The sequence below is a fragment of the Salarias fasciatus genome, chromosome 23 (genome assembly GCF_902148845.1).
Source record: "Salarias fasciatus chromosome 23, fSalaFa1.1, whole genome shotgun sequence".
In the NCBI taxonomy this organism is placed as follows: Eukaryota; Metazoa; Chordata; class Actinopteri; order Blenniiformes; family Blenniidae; genus Salarias; species Salarias fasciatus.
This window is the reverse complement of record NC_043766.1, coordinates 13,700,556-13,720,372: the sequence shown is the minus strand read 5'-3', so window position 1 is coordinate 13,720,372 and position 19,817 is coordinate 13,700,556. Positions and strand designations below refer to the sequence as shown.

The 19,817-nt window shown below is 41.0% G+C and overlaps 2 protein-coding genes across 2 annotated transcripts in view; one reads left to right on the top strand and one right to left on the bottom strand.

Annotated features, from left to right (window-relative positions):
* The window catches only part of gtpbp3 (GTP binding protein 3, mitochondrial), a 36,267-nt gene extending 31,936 nt beyond the window's left edge, over positions 1–4,331 (top strand). Inside the window, exon 12 of the mRNA XM_030083286.1 lies at positions 4,319–4,331. The gene's annotated coding sequence lies outside the window, so the exon portion shown is untranslated. The remainder of the gene's footprint in view (positions 1–4,318) is intronic.
* Positions 1,748–12,760, bottom strand: LOC115381721 (BRISC and BRCA1-A complex member 1-like). The gene is given in 11 exon segments (XM_030083288.1): positions 1,748–2,361; positions 3,941–4,024; positions 5,880–6,009; positions 6,115–6,139; positions 6,245–6,298; positions 6,301–6,322; positions 6,662–6,782; positions 6,867–6,925; positions 7,007–7,029; positions 7,032–7,392; positions 12,639–12,760. Coding segments are annotated over 10 exon segments (1,062 nt in total). The 5' UTR covers positions 7,375–7,392; positions 12,639–12,760; the 3' UTR covers positions 1,748–2,160.
* Positions 12,761–19,817: the final 7,057 nt, after the last annotated feature.

Sequence of the window (19,817 nt, the reverse complement as noted above, 5' to 3'; positions counted from 1 at the left end):
TTAATTCACTTTGCTTGCAGCTGTTGTAATTTTAAAAGGCCTAAAAATATATGTATGTGTCTCAAATCAATATATTTTCATTAAAGTTTGATGGATCATAAAGCTCGCTGAATCAAAGTTGACAAATACTCAACTCAGGATAATCCCATTTCTACTCGTACTCACTGATAGATATGCCGTGTGACTTTCTATAGTTTATCCTCCTGTTAAGACATTTGCAGTTAAGATGTGAAAGTGCTTCACCGTACTGAAGTGAAAAGCACATTAGAAATGGGGTTTTCAGATTAAAAATGCTGCCCATACTTTTCAGATGAATCTTGATAATGCTGTAATAAGCAATGTGAATTGTGTAAGGAGCAAGAGAAGAAAATACCAAGCAAATCCAAAAATTGCCGCATATCCTGTTCTAAGTAAAAACGGAAAGGAGTCATGGCAGTGAAGGAGTGAGGGAATGAAAACAATAGGGAGCTGTCAGTCTTCAGGGGTGAGGGAATAACAAATCCCCCTCTGGATCTGCTGTTATCTGGAGTGGTGACGTGAAAAACAGCCAGCTCTGCTGGGGAAGGGTGTGAAAGGGGAAAGGTCCTCTAAACCTGGGGGCTTTCCTGCTGCCCATTGTCTCCCTGACAACCTGCATTTAGAGGAGGAAAAAAACTAATTTATGAAGGAGGGATGGAGTGACAGAAGATGATGAGTCACAACAGAGACGTTGGATAAGTTCTGGACACAAACAGGAAACCAAACGACTGCAGACTGTGACATAAAACACCTCTGAGGGCAGGCGGCGTCACAGTTTTCCTCAAGAAAAAGATGCCATAGTCATGCCAAATCTGGATAACTGTTCCTCCTAACTGCTCCATCAGGCTGTCAGGTAACAAATACAGAAATGTTTATGTTGATCAAGGATGATGATTAATGAGCAAGAGCGATGGTAAAGCCATTATTTAGCCAAGATTCAATCTGATGAACTTCACAGCGACTGCCAATTTAGGGAATCTAATGAGATTTTTATACATTTTACGCTGGTTTCTCAGGTGTTGAGCCACAGATCTCTGAAGTCAGACTTGTTTCAGTCAGGAGGGACTTTGCTGCCACCTGCTGAGCAGAACGACAACCCACCCAGCTCCAGCCTCCAACCAAAATATAAAATAAAGATGCAACACCCACAAAAAGATTTAACATGCTGTTTTATTTCATGGGAAGGGATTCTAAAAGTTCATATGTATATATTTTATTTATCTAAAATTTCACAGAGATCAATGTGAAGGAGCAATAAAACAGCTATCTGGATACTGAGATGCATGAGAAGGTGTTCTTAGCTGTGCCTTATAAAACAGGACATACATAAAGACGATCAGCTAAGAATAGACAGAAACAGTGCATTACACAGAAGTTCATTACTTTCAGAGACCTACTTCAGGTCAGATTAAAACCGTGTGCTTTGATTTCCCACATTAAAGGTGCTGTAGGCAGGATTCCGCATCTCCGCCATCTTGCTTAGGGTTACCTACGCAAGATGGCGATTTGACCCACCCATCTAAGATGGTGATTTGAAACCCAGCACAGCCAATCCTGTCCCGTTTTCTCTGACATCACGCCCTTACGCAAGTTAAGCCCCTCCCACAAGAACGTGCGACGAACGCCCCTTGACCAATCGCGGTTAGAGCCTCATGGGCTCTTCTGATTGGTCAAAGATACCTGGAGCTGTCGAGATTCCTTTTCAGCTCAGAACAGAGACAGATGGAAACGCTGCGCCCTCGCAGTAGTGCAATTATGCTACACTTGTAAAGGATTATCAATGGATACTCTAACATTTAATTAAAAAAAACCCAGAAAAATTAGCATTGATGAGCAAAATCCTGCCTACACCACCTTTAAGACAAAAATCAGTTCAAAAATAATCACCTTTTAAAAAGCTCCAAATTAGCAAACATCATGTCTTTATCTTGCATCATCGATTAAGCAATTATCAAGATAAAATTAACTGTATAGGCAACAATTTCAAAACAAAAAATAAAACCCAATGCTATCGTTTCAAATTAAAACATAATATTGCTAAATTCACTGATTCAGAGCAGAGAATTAACATGCCTTCTGAAAAACTATAGTGTGTATGTATGCCTGTATTTTTCCAGTTTGGCTTTTCCAATTAGTAACATTTCATACTGTCGCTTCCACATCCTGAGAGTCATCGTCCTCCAGAAGGCTGTGCGAGGCTTTCTTCTGTGAAGGTCTTTGTAAAGGGTGGGCCAAAAGTTTGGCCATACAGTTGTACAGCTTGGCGACAGGTCCATTCAGTGAAGCCTCATAGCAGTAACACATTTCCTTTATGGCAAGTTTGCAGAAAGCCATGTAGTTCATCTGTAAAATAAATAAATAAATAAATGAATACATAAATAAATAAATAAATGTTTTATGAGCACAAGACAATACCAAAATGCTCCAAAGCATTATATTACTGTAAATCTTCAAAACCAGTTGCATGAGTTTACATTTGGCTCGATAACTGACTCCAATCAGCTACATGAGGTGTCTGTACCTATAAATGTGTCAAATGGCAATAGAAGTGCTTGTGGGGGAGGTGGAGGCCGGGACAGTTATATCATTTAATGGTGACTGCGTAATCCCTTATAAAAGAAAAAGGAATTAGCGTCAGGTGCTGTAAAAGAGTGAGAGCTGCAGAGAAATCTGTGACAGAGGTGGAGAAGTGGTACGGCACCGTAAAGGTCTGCTCCAGGTGGAGGACAGGCTACTGAGTCCACACTGCTGCACACCAAAACAGCCTCCATCCTTGGGACGGCCAGTATGTGTGGGAAAGTTACAGAGAGAGATGGAGACTACAGCGGAGATATCAGTGGAGAACGGCGAAGTCCAACTTTATCTGTTTATTAAACGTATAAATGAAACACTTGAGCAGGGACTTGAGTTTGTGTGTACGAACATTCCCAGACACAGTAAGGAATTTATCGACTTGTACTTCTACTTAAGGATGAGTGAATATCCCAACTCTGACCATGCTTGCACACATAAAGTCATGGTAGAACAGTGAAACTACAAATAGAAAGCATGAAGAGTGTCACAAGGTGAGGGACAAAATCAATATTTCTAAAGAGGCGTGTTGCTGCCACATCGGGTTAACTGGAAGCGTTTCTAAAGGCAAATGAGCACGAGCATGGAGATGAAGAACATGGGGGTTATCAACACTGGTGACTTCCTGATGTGCGTGCAACTCATGTACGCATGTTTTTGTACTAAAACACATCCTAAATTTAATTTGGAAGACAAAATGTAGAATCTTTTCTAAACACAGCTGATGAGTAAGGCCTCAGATCTTTTGCTTGATGGCGTATTCCCATCGTGTTTGAGTGGATTGTACTAGTGAAAGTCTTGCTTATATTGAGAATAATTGGACTGAATCTGTGTAAAAATGAGTGTGTAGAAAAGAAGCGTGTGTACTCGATGATGGAGATGATGACACTTATGAGTTTATGAGAATTTATTTTTATGCTGCACACTTAATGGTAACTCAACTCAAGAGGAGCAGCATCAGTTTACCAATGATTAAACCACGATTAAATCATGATTACCATGACCATGATTAATTAAAATCATAAATCTTTTTGTTCACAAACCATGTAAAATGTGACTATATTCAAAGTTCACTCTGCCTACCATCAGGTGGATTTGAATGCATTGCCTTTGCACTATGAATTGATTAAAAAGAAAAAAGAAAAAAAAAAAGAAACAGCACCTACTATGCCAAAGTATTTATTTGCATTGAAATGCAGCTAAACTCAGATGCCAATGATTAATTTGCACTGAGTATTGCACTACAAGCAAGGTTATCCTCAACTCCTGACAAAAGATCATAAAACTGCTGTTACCTAGTGCGCACCATCACACTCAAAATAAGATAATCTCCAACACCCTGTCTACTCACCACCCAGTTGGTCCCGTCTTCAAGCTCCTCGCCATTGTGTAAATATATCAAATCAAAGTAAAAATACGGAGACTGCAGCATTTTCTGTAATGACAGAGAGACATGCATGACTCTGGTTTGAATAGACAAGAAGCGAGTTTCACATTCTCACAAAAAGTTGAATTATTCTAGAAGTGATTGTGATTTTCTGCCTCTGCGCAACATATGAAATGACAACAAATATGAGTTTGCTGATAAACATTCAAAAACTCTCAAACATCGTAAAACTATTGGTGGTGCTGCAGCACACCAGACCGCAATGAGAGACTCGCTTAGTGGGCTTTTCTACAGGCTTGAGGATGAACTCAGTATTAGACTGATGTGTGTTGCAGCGGGGAGAGAGTGAAAACACCCCTGTCTGTACTGTCACACATCCCAAAAACTGTCAAATATTATAAAAACTATCAAACATTCTAAAATTATCATTGTAAACTGTCACACATTGTAAAAACTATCAACCATTTGAGAAACTGTCAAACATTTCAAATGATCAGACATGGTAAAACTTGCAAACATTCTAAATTGTCGAACATTCTAAAACTTTTACACAATTAAAAATAACAGTTTAATAACCTTTAGGAAAGAAGAAGAAGAAAACAAAACAAACATGTTGATTAAATTGCTTACCGTAAAAACATCAACTGAAATCAGTCCATCACTTTCATCAAACCAATAAATTGTAATGAAAAGTTTAACTAATAATTGAAATCAGATATGATCCACAAACATAACTCACCCAGTAGATGGATCAAATAACTAATCACAACTTACTAATCAGGTCCAAATTATAATAAGCATTCCAATATTCACACTTCTTATATTTTGACCTACTTGGAACATTTTTAATTTACTCATCCTAATGGAACAATCATGAAACAACTTTTGATTCTTCGGTCACATTTACAAAAACTCTTTTCGCCTTCACTTTTTATCTAAAATCCAATTTATATCAACTTAGCAAATTACTACAAAACAATGAACCCAGTTAGAATTTAAGTGGGGGGGGGGGGGGGGGGGGGGGGGGGGGGGGAATCTATATCTATGTCACTGAATATATAATTCACTTATGCATGAAAAGCAACATTAAATGGGATTAATAAGCATTTTAACTTCATGAGATACACACACCAAACCCAACCTCCACAGCAATTTCACAAATATCTGTCACTTGTGCAGATTAAATTTGTAATTATAAAAGCATACAAACCAGCATCATCCCTGCATTCCTCTATATTTTAAGGTACCACCTCTTTATTTATTGCTTGAGTCTTTTCTTTTTTTTGCTGTCCTTTGTTCATGACACATAATATGTAACAATCACATTTTAAATATATGCATAGTCAGATATTACAGTCAATGTTTTTTTGGACTTATGTATCAATTATGAAGCAGGAAACCAGTGTTCATTATGATCAAGCCATATGTGGATATTAAAATAAACATAAGGAAGGATAGCTGTTTACTGTCAAGCACTGATTATTGGAAAATGTGGTTAAATTATGTACATGTTAAAAAAAAATCAGTTCTAATGGTTTCACTATATTTTACATTATAGTGAATAATGCTAACAGAGAGATCTGTCGGTCTTGCAGTTAAAATTTTTTGTGTGAATTTCTTCAATTTGGCAGCTAATGCTTACAATATCAGATGACTTATTGGCTGAAAGTGTCAGAACAAGAGATGGGAATTCTCCTCCTACTGCTGCTTTTATTTAAGCATGTTTAATGATGACAGAGAGAAGGGTGATAATAGAACTGACAACTGCAATCAATGGTGACATGAACAACAGCTACAGCAAAAATACCACTTAATTAACTGTTTTTAGAAAACAAAACACACTGAAAATTTGAGAAAGAAAAAAAAAGTCTACGAATTTAAAAAAAGAAGTTGTTGAACTTACATTGACAGCCTCAGACAGGGTGAACTGTAGCTGCCCCACACGGCGGCTGTAAATAAGAACGGTCCGCACCACATATGGGGGTGAATCTGTCTGAACGTTCTCCAACACAGGCAGCTCGATTTTCTGACGACTACAAGAGAAATAGAAAAAGTCTCTTTAGAAATTCACTAGAGTAAGGCATCTATTTCAATACATTTGAACAGCATGCTGCAACTTCATGTCTGTATATACTTACATGACATTAAGGAGATCTTCCAGGTCTTAAAGGGACAGTTAAGGCTAAAGCTCAACATCCAGAAAAAGTCCTTTAACTGTAGATTATGTACAGTGACTGCTTAATGATAGAATTTTGAAAGAAAGGATACTGAAGGACTCGCACACATTGGTCTCCAGATCATACAGACAGCTGCACAGTTCCCTGGATCAGACGTGAAGCCTGACAGCTGAAAGATATGAAAGCGTGCATTAAATGAAATGTTATACACATAACAGCACGCTCACAAAACAAACACAAAAACAGGCGTCAACAAGAAAGAGCATATCCTTACAACCAAACCATGTTTACGCTGGAAATGTTTTCAAAACTCATTAACCTGTTCTAGGAATTTGTATTTTCTGTCGACATCACCTGGGGAAAAAGACGACCGAGCTTCAACCGACTCACTGAAGACAAGTGCTTGTTGCCGTTTTGACTACTTTATATTTTTATTGGCTTTTCTTCTCTGCTCAGGTCAGGATCAGAAAGCTGAAATAGGAATGTGAATGTAGCTTCCTCTACTCACCCACAGAGCATCGTCGTTGATGACAACCAGAGCAAACTCGTGCCGTTTGTCAACATCATGTTTGGTTCTGACAAACATTTCGATCATCTTTTGGGAAATATTCAGAGCATTTGTCTGAGATCTAAAGTGAAAAACAGACAGATTAGTGATAAACAGCAGTACACACTGTTACTAACAAACAAAGGTGTCCAGAGCTGCACATTACCCATTGAAGGACTCCAGCTTTGGTAAAGACATCTCTTCAGAGAGATCCAAGCAGATGATCTGAAAACGACAGCACAGTGAAATCAGTCGGTCAGATGACACCTGTGAGACCTGAAGAAGCGAGGATGGCAATGCCCCTACCACTTTCTCTGGGCAGTTGACTCGGGAGCTCGGAGCCGGGTCTGTGCTGGGAGAGGGACGGACATGGGTATGGCGCCACCGGCTGCTGTCGCTACACCCGAATTCGTGGTTGGAGCTACAACTTGAGCCGCAGCGACCGAGACAGTGGTGGTGGTGGAGCTCGGAGGGCTGTCGCTGGTCGAGGCTTCACCCTCGCCCTCCACACGACTCCCCACGGCAGGCTGGGGTATGTTGGCGTTGCTGTTGCCGCCGAGGCTTCCCGTGCTGCTGCGGCGGTCCTCAGCTCCTTCTGGGTTGGAGCGCGTCCGAGGTCGCAGATCCACTGGCCGCTCCTCTCCATCAGCTTGGCCTTGTTCTGGCGTCTCCATGGATACCAGCGGTCCTAACTGGGAATGTACACCGCATCATAATGCACATTATCTGCAAAGAGCTGCTTTGCAATAAGATCTCAGAATCATCACTGAGCATAACTTCAGTAAGCATTTCACAATCGAAAAACATCACAACCAAAACAATCATCCAGTGATGGCCGAAGCTGAATATGAAATATGCACACAATGGAAATCTGTGTTGAGATTATTCTAAAAAACTAATTCAGGTGCAAGTAAGTTTGTTTTTTATACATGCCAGAAATGGAACTGATTATATATGAGGCCCAAAAAATGGTGTTTAAATAGCTTTTCAACTTATTTCAAGGTAAAATTGTAGTACATTAAAAAATAAGTATTTCATTTAGAGGTTGTGTTTAGAGGTTGTATTTTACGATTTTACACCTATTTGGCCTGATGACTTCAAAATAACATAAAGGAAGTAAATTTTGCTCATTGAGTGAATTTCAGTCCAATCTTACAGAGCAAGCTGCAGGTTAAACCCCACAAAAGTAAGGAGTAGTTGCACTTGTCACATACACAGCTCTTCACTTACCTTTTATGGGGCTTTTTTTTTTTTAAACTTCATTTTATTTCTATAGCTTTTATTCCATTTAATAATATCAGCATTTCTTCCTGTGAGTGGAAGTGAAAATGACACTTCTATTTCACATTCCTCATAACTGAGTGCCACTGTTAAGTTGAAATTACTGTAGTAAAAGTCATATATCATGCGTAATAATGGAAATGTACGGTGGCCGACAGGTGCAAACGCGCTGCAAACACAGAAAACACATGCAAGAAAGAAACGCTGCAAGAAAAAAAATGCTGCAAGAGAAAAAAACGCCGCAAACACAGAAAACACCTGCAAGAGAAAAATGCTGCAATCACAGAAAAACACATGCAAGAAAAAAACACTTGCAAGAAAAAAAACACTCGCAAGAAAAAAAACACTCGCAAGAAAAAACAACACTTGCAAGAAAAAAAAACGCTGCAAGAGAAAAACCGCTGCAAACACAGGAAAACACTTGCAAGAGAAAAAATGCCTGCAAATTCAATCCACAACGGAAGTGCGCCAGCTCGCTCGAAGAAGAAGAAGAAGAAGAAGAAAAAAGTACGGAAGCCCTACAAGGACATGGTTAAATACTTTTTTTTTTTTCCTCCGCTTTGCCGTGATAACGAGTTAATTCAGTGGTTTATCGAGAAGTCGACTTATTTTTCCACGTTGTCTCGACAAAACGACAATACGGTGAACCGGAGTCCCCGTCTTTCACCAGACAGCAACGCTCCGCTGCCACGGACCACAGACAGAGGTGAGTTCAGCACTGTTTATGAGTTTTTGTACTGTTACTCATTTCTGAATAACTTATATGATGCACGCAAATCAAACAACTGTCTGTCCAGCATTTGCAAGTGGAACTGCGATATTTAGCCTCCTAATGCAGGACCTGGTGTTTTTCTGGTGTCTGACCCAGACTGTGTCTGTTCTGGAGCAGCTCAGAGAACTGCAACAACCTCACAAATTCACCAGGGTCAGCTTTTCCATGCTGCTTCATGCAGACAGGCATATGACTTGTAAGAAAATAGTGGAGCAGTGAGTTAAAAGCTGATGGCGACAAAATCAAAGACAGCAAGCAGACTGCTGGAGAAACCTGTTGCAGGAGTTCTAATCAGTGTAAAACTTAAGTGGGCATGTGGTTGATAAGGGTCTCATTCCGTTCTGCTTTGTTTCATTTTTTCCCACAATACTTTTATTGATTTTCAAGTTTTATAGTGAAAGATAAACAAAAGATAGCATAAGAACACAGCTCAAAACACAACACACCCATTCACACCTGGTAGACCTGCACCAAATGACTCATATATGTACATACATGTACACACACACACAAAACCAAGTGGCATGCACAGAACACTGATAATGGCGAGAAAGAAAATAGTAGTAGTTGAATGTCATGTCCAGTTCTGCTGTAACATCTCTTTTCATTAACTCACTCACATGGCTCACTAACTCACTTTCATTTACTCACTTATTCACTTTACTGACCGATGACTTGTATCTTTTTTATTTACGAAGGAGCTGGACGTCGTGATGACAATGTGGAACACCGGGATCCAGCCAGGCACTAAAAGATACGATCCCTTCCATGGAAAACCTTTCCTCTGTATCATGTACCAGAACTTTACCGAGCACAGGACGACCTCCAGCCAGTGGACAGAGGGAACATTGTCTTGGAAGAGGACATCTGTCTTTGGAAAACTGACTTTGTCTGTGATCCAGATCTTCACCAGCTCTGCCTTGTGGTCATAAATAAACTGAATCTTTAGGCAGGTCATAATGCTGCTGAGGCAACCAGACTGTACAGACAGCCGGAGACTTAATGAGAACACAGCTGTCAGTCAGATTAACCCCCACCTACCAAAACTGTTGCCACAACAGCCAATATTAAAAACTTTAGCCTACCGCTTTGAGCACACTTCCATTTCCAGTGTTTTATACACCCCTGTTTTCTGATTTTTTTTCTTTTTTTACAGTGTTAGTTTGTATGAAACATATCATGGATGCACTGAAACAAATAAATGTGTTCAGTTTTAATGTGGGATGTTTGCATGTCCTCTAAGTCCAACTATGCTTCACAAATATCCATTTTCTTAAAGAAAAAAGTCCATTGTATATGCTTAACTTACACTGCTGGGCTCAGCTGTGGCATTCTTTAATACTGAAGTAACACTCAAGATCCATGTGTGCTTGTTTATATTGAAAGGTCAAACCATCATTAGGTCATGTTAAATAATTTAATTTTACAGGACAGCTTGATGCTTGAATGTTTATCATTTTTGTAGATATTTTTATTTACACATCAAAGCAACCAAGATGTCAGACATGTAGCCTAATAAAGGTTGATGTCAGCTGGTTTATCTGAATCTTACACCTGTGTGACAACAGTGTGATGGAACAAATGGTTAACTTCAAACCTAAAACCAGGCATTTCAGTTTATGGTACAGCCAAATTTACACCACAGCCACGTTTCAGTTAAGATCTATAAATTTGTTGAGTCAGTCAGTTTTTATGAAGAGTATCTCTTTATAAAGATGAAACTGTCCTGAAAAGACTGTTTAATTGTTCTATATATATGCATTTATACCCTCAAATGGAGGCTGATGTACTCAAACATTTTTGACAATGTCCTCATGCATGACACTCATGTGGGCTCAGGAGCAGCTGTGATTCATAAAATCATAGATAGGAACCAAAACAATTTGACTCGAAGACATTACAAAAAACTGGATTGAATTTCAAACAGTTTAATACAAAAATAGAATATTTGTTGACAATGATATTCTACAATAAAATTATTCAGGATCTGACAAGATTTTGTCATGAAAATAAAACGGCATGAAACTGAGCAAGAGCAGAAAGTGTAAAGATGGCCTCCACACGGCTCCAGATGAGGAAGAGACTTTGACAGGGCTTCCTCATCCTTCATCCCACCAGCATCTTTGTCCACCTGCCACAGTAAAAACAAAAACTGAAGTTACAAAAGAAAAAAACATATAATCAGGAAGCATTCTTGGCTGCATTACTTGTCATCAATAGGATGACGCCTGTAAAGCTGGAACACAGCAGAACCTTCCTGCAGTCAGCATCCAGTCCAATACGGTTTTTTTTCCCAATTCAGGAAAAACTTAAATTTCACTCTGGTTCATTTCAAGTCCCAATTTCTAATTTACTGTTCCATAACTGATTCATTTTAATTTCATTTTGTGAAAAAACAAACAAAAAAAGTTTGCCATTTTTGCTTCACTATGAATTCAGACAAAACATTAGTAAATGTATTCTATTTTATTTGGATGTTTGAGACTTCCAAATACATCTAAAGTTTATCAAGCAAGTTACAGCCACCTTGCTCTTGTAACTCAACATTACCTGTGACTGATTATTCTGTCAACATCGACTCATTTGAAACGACTTTTTTTCTGTAATGAACATACGGCTATAGCCAAAGTGGCTGTTCTGCTATATGTATATAACTGAAAAACACCAAAACAGTACAGTTGTCAGGATGGGAAGCAGGGAAACAGCAGTTTTTGATTATTACATAAGTACAGAAAGCTGACCTGGTGAATTTGGTGAGGTTGTTGCAGTTCTCTGAGCTGCTCCGAACAGACACAGTCTGGGTCAGACACTAGAAAACACACAGGTCCTGCATTAGGAGGCTAAATATCGCAGTTCCACTGTGCAAATGCTGGACAGACAGTTGTTTGATTTGCGTGCATCATATAAGTTATTCAGAAATGAGTAACAGTACAAAAACTCATAAACAGGCTGAACTCACCTCTGTCTGTGGTCCGTGGCAGCGGAGCGTTGCTGTCTGGTGAAAGACTGGGACTCCCGGTTCACCGTATTGTCGTTTTGTCGAGACAACGTGGAAAAATAAGTCGACTTCTCGATAAACCACTGAAATTAACTCGTTATCACGGCAAAGCGGAAGAAATAAAAAAAAAAAGTATTTAACCATGTCCTTGTAGGGCTTCCGTACTTTTTTCTTCTTCTTCTTCTTCTTGGAGTGACCTGGCGCACTTCCGTTGTGGATTGAATTTGCAGCATTTTCTCTTGCAAGTGTTTTCTGTGTTTGCAGCGGTTTTTTCTCTTGCAGCGTTTTTTTTTCTTGCGAGTGTTTTTTTTCTTGCAAGTGTTTTTTTTTCTTGCAAGTGTTTTTTTTTCTTGCATGTGTTTTCTGTGATTGCAGCATTTTTCTCTTGCAGGTGTTTTCTGTGTTTGCGGCGTTTTTTTCTCTTGCAGCATTTTTTTCTTGCAGCGTTTCTTTCTTGCATGTGTTTTCTGTGTTTGCAGCGCGTTTGCACCTGTCGGCCACCGTAGAAATGTCCTCTAATATAAGGCTTGGGAAATAAAGGTGAAGACAAGCTTTTATTTTTCAATTTCCAAGCATTTCAATGGGAGCTTGATACAGACTGGGGATTGACTGGGGACGACCAGTCGTACAAACTGAAAACTGCACCCGCCTCCTCAGTGAATGAGCTACAAACACATCGAGCAGATCGCCCGTCAGTAAATCTGAGAGGAAATAAAACACTGATTCAGAAGAAAACAGTCTGACTGCAGGAGTCTCTGATGGACCGCGGCGTGTTTGTATGTGTGTGTGTGTGTGTGTCTGTGTGAGTCTGGTGCAGCGACCATCACACCTGCAGAAGAAACGAAGCCAAACGGTGAGATGAGCGTTCCAGAGCGCTGGGTACTTACATTATTGTAATCCTCCCCCGAAACACAAGGTTACAGCGAGGCGAGAACTCAGCGATAACAACTAAAACGTTTGTTTTGAACTGAGCGTTTCCTCCGCAGAAGACAGAAAATCCGGAAGTACAACCCTGCACTGAGTTTCAATGTTTCTATCGCCTCCTACAGACATGAGTGAGTAACTGCATGTCAGGACATGGGCACGCCGAGACACACGCTGATGTGTTCTGAGGTGGCCTGTCCAGTGTGTTCTCTGGTTTTTACGCACTATGAGCTTAGATTGGCTCCAGTCTCCCAAATCTCTGAGTTGGACAAAGATGCGGAGGAGATCAGTAGACGGACAGATGATCTGAAGAATTTCCACTGGCTGGTTATTGGCATAAATTACAATAATATCACAGCAGTCTCATTATGATGATTATTTATAACATATCTCTGAAAAAGACAAAAAAAAAAAAAAAAACATGTATGGGTCAGTGAGTTTCATGCAAAGGTCAAAGTGCATGTTCAGATGGCAACCAGATTTTTCAAGGTCAGCTGAGCATTTCTGTAAATTGCTTGCAGACAATTTTTCAGTCATAAACATATCGGCAGGCAGACAAATGAGGGAAATCAGCCTCAGACCCAGGTATTATTCTCATCACTTCATATATTTAGAAGAATCACATCCTTTTATCCACAGAAACGATTCCTGGAGTTCACACCATTGGTCTGCTAATAAACAGGCATGGAGGCTGTGAGCGGACAAAACAGGAAAGCACACAGTGTGGAGGGGAATGGGTGGGGATGTCTCTCCCAGTGTTTTCCACTTACTTTATTCAACACACTCAACAGCGCTGCAGACATGTAGGACTTCAGACTGACTGGCTGTCTAGTGGAAAACACGGCCACAGAAAACTCACAGGATTGAAGGAAACTTTTCATCTTTTAAACACTGAGATAGCTCATAAAGAAAGTCACTGCTGCAGCCATAAAAACCAAGAAATATGGAGGTAAGTCATGATCGATGGATTGTCTTACTGTCTCACTCTCACAAACACACAGAAATGTAATCTGGAGTACTAAAGGAACTATGATAAATTGTATGATGTTATAATGTACATGTTAAAATGATTGGGAAGCCACATTTTACTGCTCAAGTAACAAAGAAATACAACTGTGAATACAATATTTTTTTAAATTTGTATTACAGTTTTCTGATTACAGTTAATGTCTGGCAGGATTTCTGTTACTTTGTAGTATTTCTATGTTTGCACCGTAAGTTGTTATCCTTCCTGAGGTCTGGCATTTTGAAATTTTTTTTTTTTTTTTTGTTTCATGAATTGTAAAAATGAGTATAACATATGTTTATGATAATGTGTGATATACAAATCTAAAATAATGATGTTGAGAGCATTTTGACAACTTTGGTTCCAGCAACATACAATAAAATGCATATTAATGAACAATTCAGAATATATCATTTCAACTATATGTTCATTTTAGTCTAGACTGTAATTTCATTGTAAGTCTGTTTAATCATTGAGGCATTTACAAAACACCTCGGCACAACAATAGACGGCGTGCTCTGCAAATATTTGCCGGTCAGGAAGTTGGATCTCAGGATGTTTTAGCTTCCTTCTTTTCCGCTGTTCAAAACAATAGCTTCCAAACAGCCTGATCTCTGGTTCAAGAGCTCAACATTTATCCAATGTGGATATGCTTTTTTTAATGTAAGATTATGAGCCAGAGTAGAAAGATGGCATATCAATTTGTGCATATCAATGAATGGATTATACAGAAAAAATGTCAACTCAAAATAAGTCATTTGGAGGAAAACAAGCCGTATTTCTATTTAACCCATCTACCGTGTAGAAAAGAGCCCCAAGTCCTTTTAAGTTAACATGGTAACTCAGAGTTACTTAATATACCATCAGTTGTGGGTGTATAAAAACAGTTCTGGGTCTATAAAAACATCTAATGTCGGGCACACACTTAGCAAACTGGTAAACACAAAGCACAGAAGCTGTGCTAAAGTAAAAATGAATTTCCTACTTTAATTAAAAAAAATATGTACAACAAAAAACATTCCCCTTCACAAACTGGTTCCAACCTTTATACTAAACTACTTTGCTGAAGGCCTGTTAAGTTCAGCATAGTAAAAGGAAAAAAAACAAAACAAAACAAACCTCACTTGATCTTCAAGGGAGTAGCAACAGACCAGGCAGTCAGTTTGAGAGGCTGTGGTGCAATAGAGTGCTCACCCAAGTTGCTGGGTGGAGTGGTAGGATGCAGGTGGAGGGTGAAGTCCCACAGGTGGAGTGGTGCAATGCAGTTATCCAGCATCGCTAGAGCAACCCTGAGCTTCCTGGGTTGCTCAGAGCAGTGTGTTTCCCTCCAGATGATCTCAATCTCAAGGACAGCTCTGTAGATTCCAACACCAGAGCCAGTCGAGCTCCATGGCTGCAGTGATCAGTCACTGTTCAAGTGCTCAGTTAGCCAGTGAGCAGCTGCTGTTGTCCAGAAGTCCTCAACTCTTTGTTAGAATAGAATAGAACTTTATTTGTCATTTCAACACATACAACGAAATTGCAAAAGTCCTTCAGTCAGTGCAAAAACAGCGGTGCAGGCACAAGTGGGTAAAATAAGAGGATAAGAATGAAATAAAAAAATAAGATAAAAAAAAGACATCAGGTGTGACAACAAATGAGGTAGTGATTTAGCCTTTGTTCAGGACAATACTGCTGTTGGATATTTTTATCACCTTTTGGAGGCAGCGGGAACGGTGCAGTTCTTTCAGTGTGAGAAGAGGGCAGCCGGTGATTTTTGGGCCGTGTTGATGATCCTTTGCAGTGACGTCTTCTGAGCCATCGTGCAGCTGGTGTACCACACGCACCGGCAGTACACCAGGATGCTGTCGATGATACTCCTGTAGAAAGACACCAGCAGTCTCTGGGGGATATTGGTCTTTCTAAGTAGTCTCAGGAAGTGCAGTCTCTGCTGGGCCTTCTTCGGTAGCTCAGAAGTGTTCACAGTCCAGGTCAGGTCCTTCTCTAAGTGGACTCCCAGGAAGCGGAAGTCCTCTACCCTCTCCACACAGGCCCCGATGATGAGCAGAGGCGGAATGTCTGCTTTGGTCCCCCGGAAGTCAATGATCAGCTCTTTGGTCTTAGCTGTGTTGAGGAGCAGGTTGTTATCTCTGCACACCTCAGCTGTGTATGTAGACTCATCCCCCCGGACATGAGCCCCACTACTGTTGTGTCGTTCGCAAGCTTAATGATGGTGTTACTGGGGTTGTGCAGAGATACAGTCCAACGTGTAGAGGGTGTAAAGCAGAGGGTTCAGCACGCAGCCCTGGGGGGAGCTGATGCTGAGGCTGATGGTCCCGAATGTGTGGTCTCTCATGCTCACCCTCACCCTCTTCCTGCTGTCCAACAGGAAGCTGTAGATCCACATGCAGATGGAGTTTGGAAGTCCAAGGTCTCCCAGTTTAAAGATGGTGTTAAATGCAGAGCTATAGTCCACATAGAGCATCCGCGTGTAGGTCCCCTGCTGCTCCAGGTGGGACACTGACGCGTAGAGCGCTGTGGCTACAGCATCCTCTGTCGATGTGTTGGCCCTGTAAGCAAATTGGTGGGGGTCAGAACTTTCAGGGAGGAGTGAGGTGATGTGACCCCGTACCAGTTTCTCGAAGCACTTCATCACCACTGGAGTGAGAGCTACTGGCCGGTAGTCACTGAGGCTGGAGATGTGTTGCTTCTTGGGCAGGGGGGACGATGGTGGAGGACTTCAGGCAGGTGAGATGATGGATTGGGACAAGGACCAGTGAACACACCAGCCAGCTGGTAAGAGCAGTCCTTCGGCACCCGTCCAGGGACACCATTGGGTCCAGCTGCCGTCCGTGGGTTGACCCCCCGCCTCGCGTCATGTTCCTCCAGTGTGAGGCTGGAGCTGCTCTGGACCGCAGGGTGGAGTGTAGCTGCCTCCATAGATCCTGTCTCGAAGCGGGCCAAAAAGCTGTTCAGCACCTCTGCCAGTGAGGCTCCTCCCTCAGCAGCTCTGGTGTTGGCCCTGTAGTTGCTGGACCCCCGATCTAACGGCTCCCAGCCATTAGAGCCGAGAAACTGTCTAAATTCCGATTGTCTGTTCCACAATTGGCAGACACGAAGTGAATCACTTCTTTGTGTCCACTGTTTCTCAGACTGCTTGGAACACCATCTCGAGCCTGCTCAGGGGTCCTCTGCTTCCACTGTCTCTCTCCACTCTGACACACACATCAGTCACAGTTGCAGCAATCAACCTGGAGCTGCACACACACCTGCTGCAACCGTGCAAGAAATAACTCCCAAAAAATCTTTTTCTAAAATAAATATATTTAAACATTTTAACCTTTCTCATGTATTTGAAACAGATTGTAAAGAAACCTATAATACATATTCAAATCGTTGTTTTAATCTCTTCTTTAGCCTATTCATTTAAAGCAGAACTATTCAAATTTTGCTCTCATGCTCCCCCTACTGGTCTCCTGTGAAAGCTCACTGTCGTAAACATTCTCCGAATCACTGTGTCAAGTCTTTGTTTACCCCCACAGGGATTCTGAAAAACATTTATTGAGGTAAAAAAGTTGCATAGTTCTGCTTTAAGTATTTATACATTTACTAATATTTCACACTGGGCTACAGCTACACTCTAAATCAATTTTCCTGTTTGTGCAGGATCTCAGGCGCAGCAGATTTGACAGCCTGGATGCTGGGACAGTGTATGAGAATGATATGGGGGCCCAGATGACCATTGACCTGGAGGGTGCGGATCCTGCCATCAACCTTGAGCCAACTCCAGCAGAGCTGGCTCAGTGTGAAGCGGAAGTGGGAACCCTGCTGAATATCATCGCTGAACTCAACAAGAAGATGGGGTCCCTGAAAGCGCCAAGGTGTGCTGCGATGAGAGGATTCACTGCTGCAGTGTGTTTGATGACTGACACTAAAATCTGTTTCATACTAATGTAAAGGAATAATTAGACTTTCTTGGAGTCATGCATGTTTTATCAATATTGGAAGTTTAGTGGGGCAGCACAGTGGTGCAGTGGTTAGCTGTCTTGCCTGGAGATCTGGGTTCACTTGCAGAGCAAGAGCTAGAATTTGCTTTCCTTGGGTCTGTGGCTTCTTTCCACCGTGTAGCTGAATTACGTACACATGCGTATGTTTGTTAGTGCATGTTCAACCTTTAACTGGAAACAGCTGCTGCAACCTGTATAAAACTGGCAAAACCGTTAATGAATGAGGAAAAGGACATTGTAAGAACTTTTTTTTCTTAAACCTGAATTTCCTTCTGTCATTTTTAACGTTGGGAGAGATAGACAACAATTAGATTTATTCAGTCATGAAACTACAACAACAGATGAAATGGTTTCAAGTCCTAAGTCTGTCTCGTCTCCAGCTCCTCCATCGTTCCGTCTCCATTCCAGTCTGTTGGCTTTTCCTTGGCTGAGACTGAGAGGGTGCTCCTCCAGTCCATACTAACACCAGTCTCTCTTCATCTGCACACCAGTCTGCTCTCTGTCCTCTTCAGTCCCAGGTCCAGCTTCTCCCAGGGTCTTCATGCATAGTCTTATTGAACTTTTATCTTGACCTCCCCTTCTGATCACCTGGGTCAATCAGCAGGACGTCCTCTGGGGTCCTCTTCACTCCAGGTGGTCGTCTCCATTTGGTTCTCTGTACGGTTACATTAAAGGAAGTTATCAACAGAAGACCAAGAGAAAGCACACCCTTATTTCCTTGTCAGTACATTCAACCCCCTCTTTTCTAAGCAATTTGCCACATTCACAAAGTCTGCTCCAACCCAAACTAACTATGTGTGCGTTTTAACCTTTAATTCAAATAGTCTTCTAACAACATTGTATGTGTCGTTCTTGCAGTGATCCAGGCGACATGAGACGACCAGCTCTATCCAGGCCTCTGGTTCCAGATCTCCTGTCTCACCGGCTGGTGAAAAGCAGCCCGGAGAGGAACTCTGTCTCCACTGCCACAGCCAAAGCTGCAGTCACCGACCAAGGTCGGCACAGACAAAACAAACTTTTGCATGTTCAGCTTACCTGCATTTTGCACTATTAAATGGATTGATAAAATATCCTAAATCGTTTTCATACTTGTTGGTCGTTAAATGAAAGGTTTGTGCTTACAGTTTTGCTTTCAAGCTTCTCACCTGTGCCTTTGGATTTTATCTCACTCCAGGAGTCATGTTAGGTGTTAGACTGACTGATTGTGTCGACTGGTGCCTCTGGTTGATCTTTAAATTTGAGTGTTGTAAAAATACATGATGATAACACTAGGCAGAGTTTGAACAATGTTCATTATCACTGGGATATAGCTAATTAATGAAAAATATTGATCCTGTTAATTTAAATGACTTAATGAAAGAAACACAAGATATCAAGTAAGTTAAAAAAACTGAGTGATATTCTTCACCTGAAATTCCCCGCAGTTTATATATGTATTCGTTTATGTGACGCTCAGTGAAACAAGTTCAGTCACTCCTGCTTTAGTTCTCCTGGTCTGCACTTCCCTGTTTGTCTTCTAGGGGGCACTGGTGTCGTCTGGACAAAACTGCAGGAGGTTTTATCCATGTGGAAGACTCCATCAGCTTCAGGAGGACCTGGGCTGCCCCCATCTCAGCCTCTGACCACGACAAACAAAAAGAGCACCTGAGAGCAGCTCAGGAAAACTGGGCTAAAGCCACCACGGTATCAAACTGTGACAGAAACAATCAATTACTATTTACAGATATATTTACATGTTTGGAGTAGCACCTGGATTGTTGTATTTTAATTTTAATAGTGGTGTTTGGTGTTCGAGAAAAAAAAAGAAAAATGACAGAAACCACACTTGGCAGTATTGTAATTGCAAAATGAGTGTTAATGAATCATTTTGAAGAAAAATATGTCATTGTCAGGCTATCTTTAGACTCCCTGTAGTCCACTCAGTAATTCCGGCCCACTGGTTGCAGATACTGGAGGAAATGGAGAGAGATTTTGGGATTTCGTGCCCGCTAGGCCCACCGAAGGAGCAATACGTTCAGGACATGCTGGATGTGGAAAACGTGAGGCTGCGCTCAGGAACAGCTCACAAAGTGCCATCAACCTTGTTGAGGAGGAGAGAACAAGGTAGGAAGAAAAATGTTTGAACCGCGGGGTAAAATTATACAAATTTA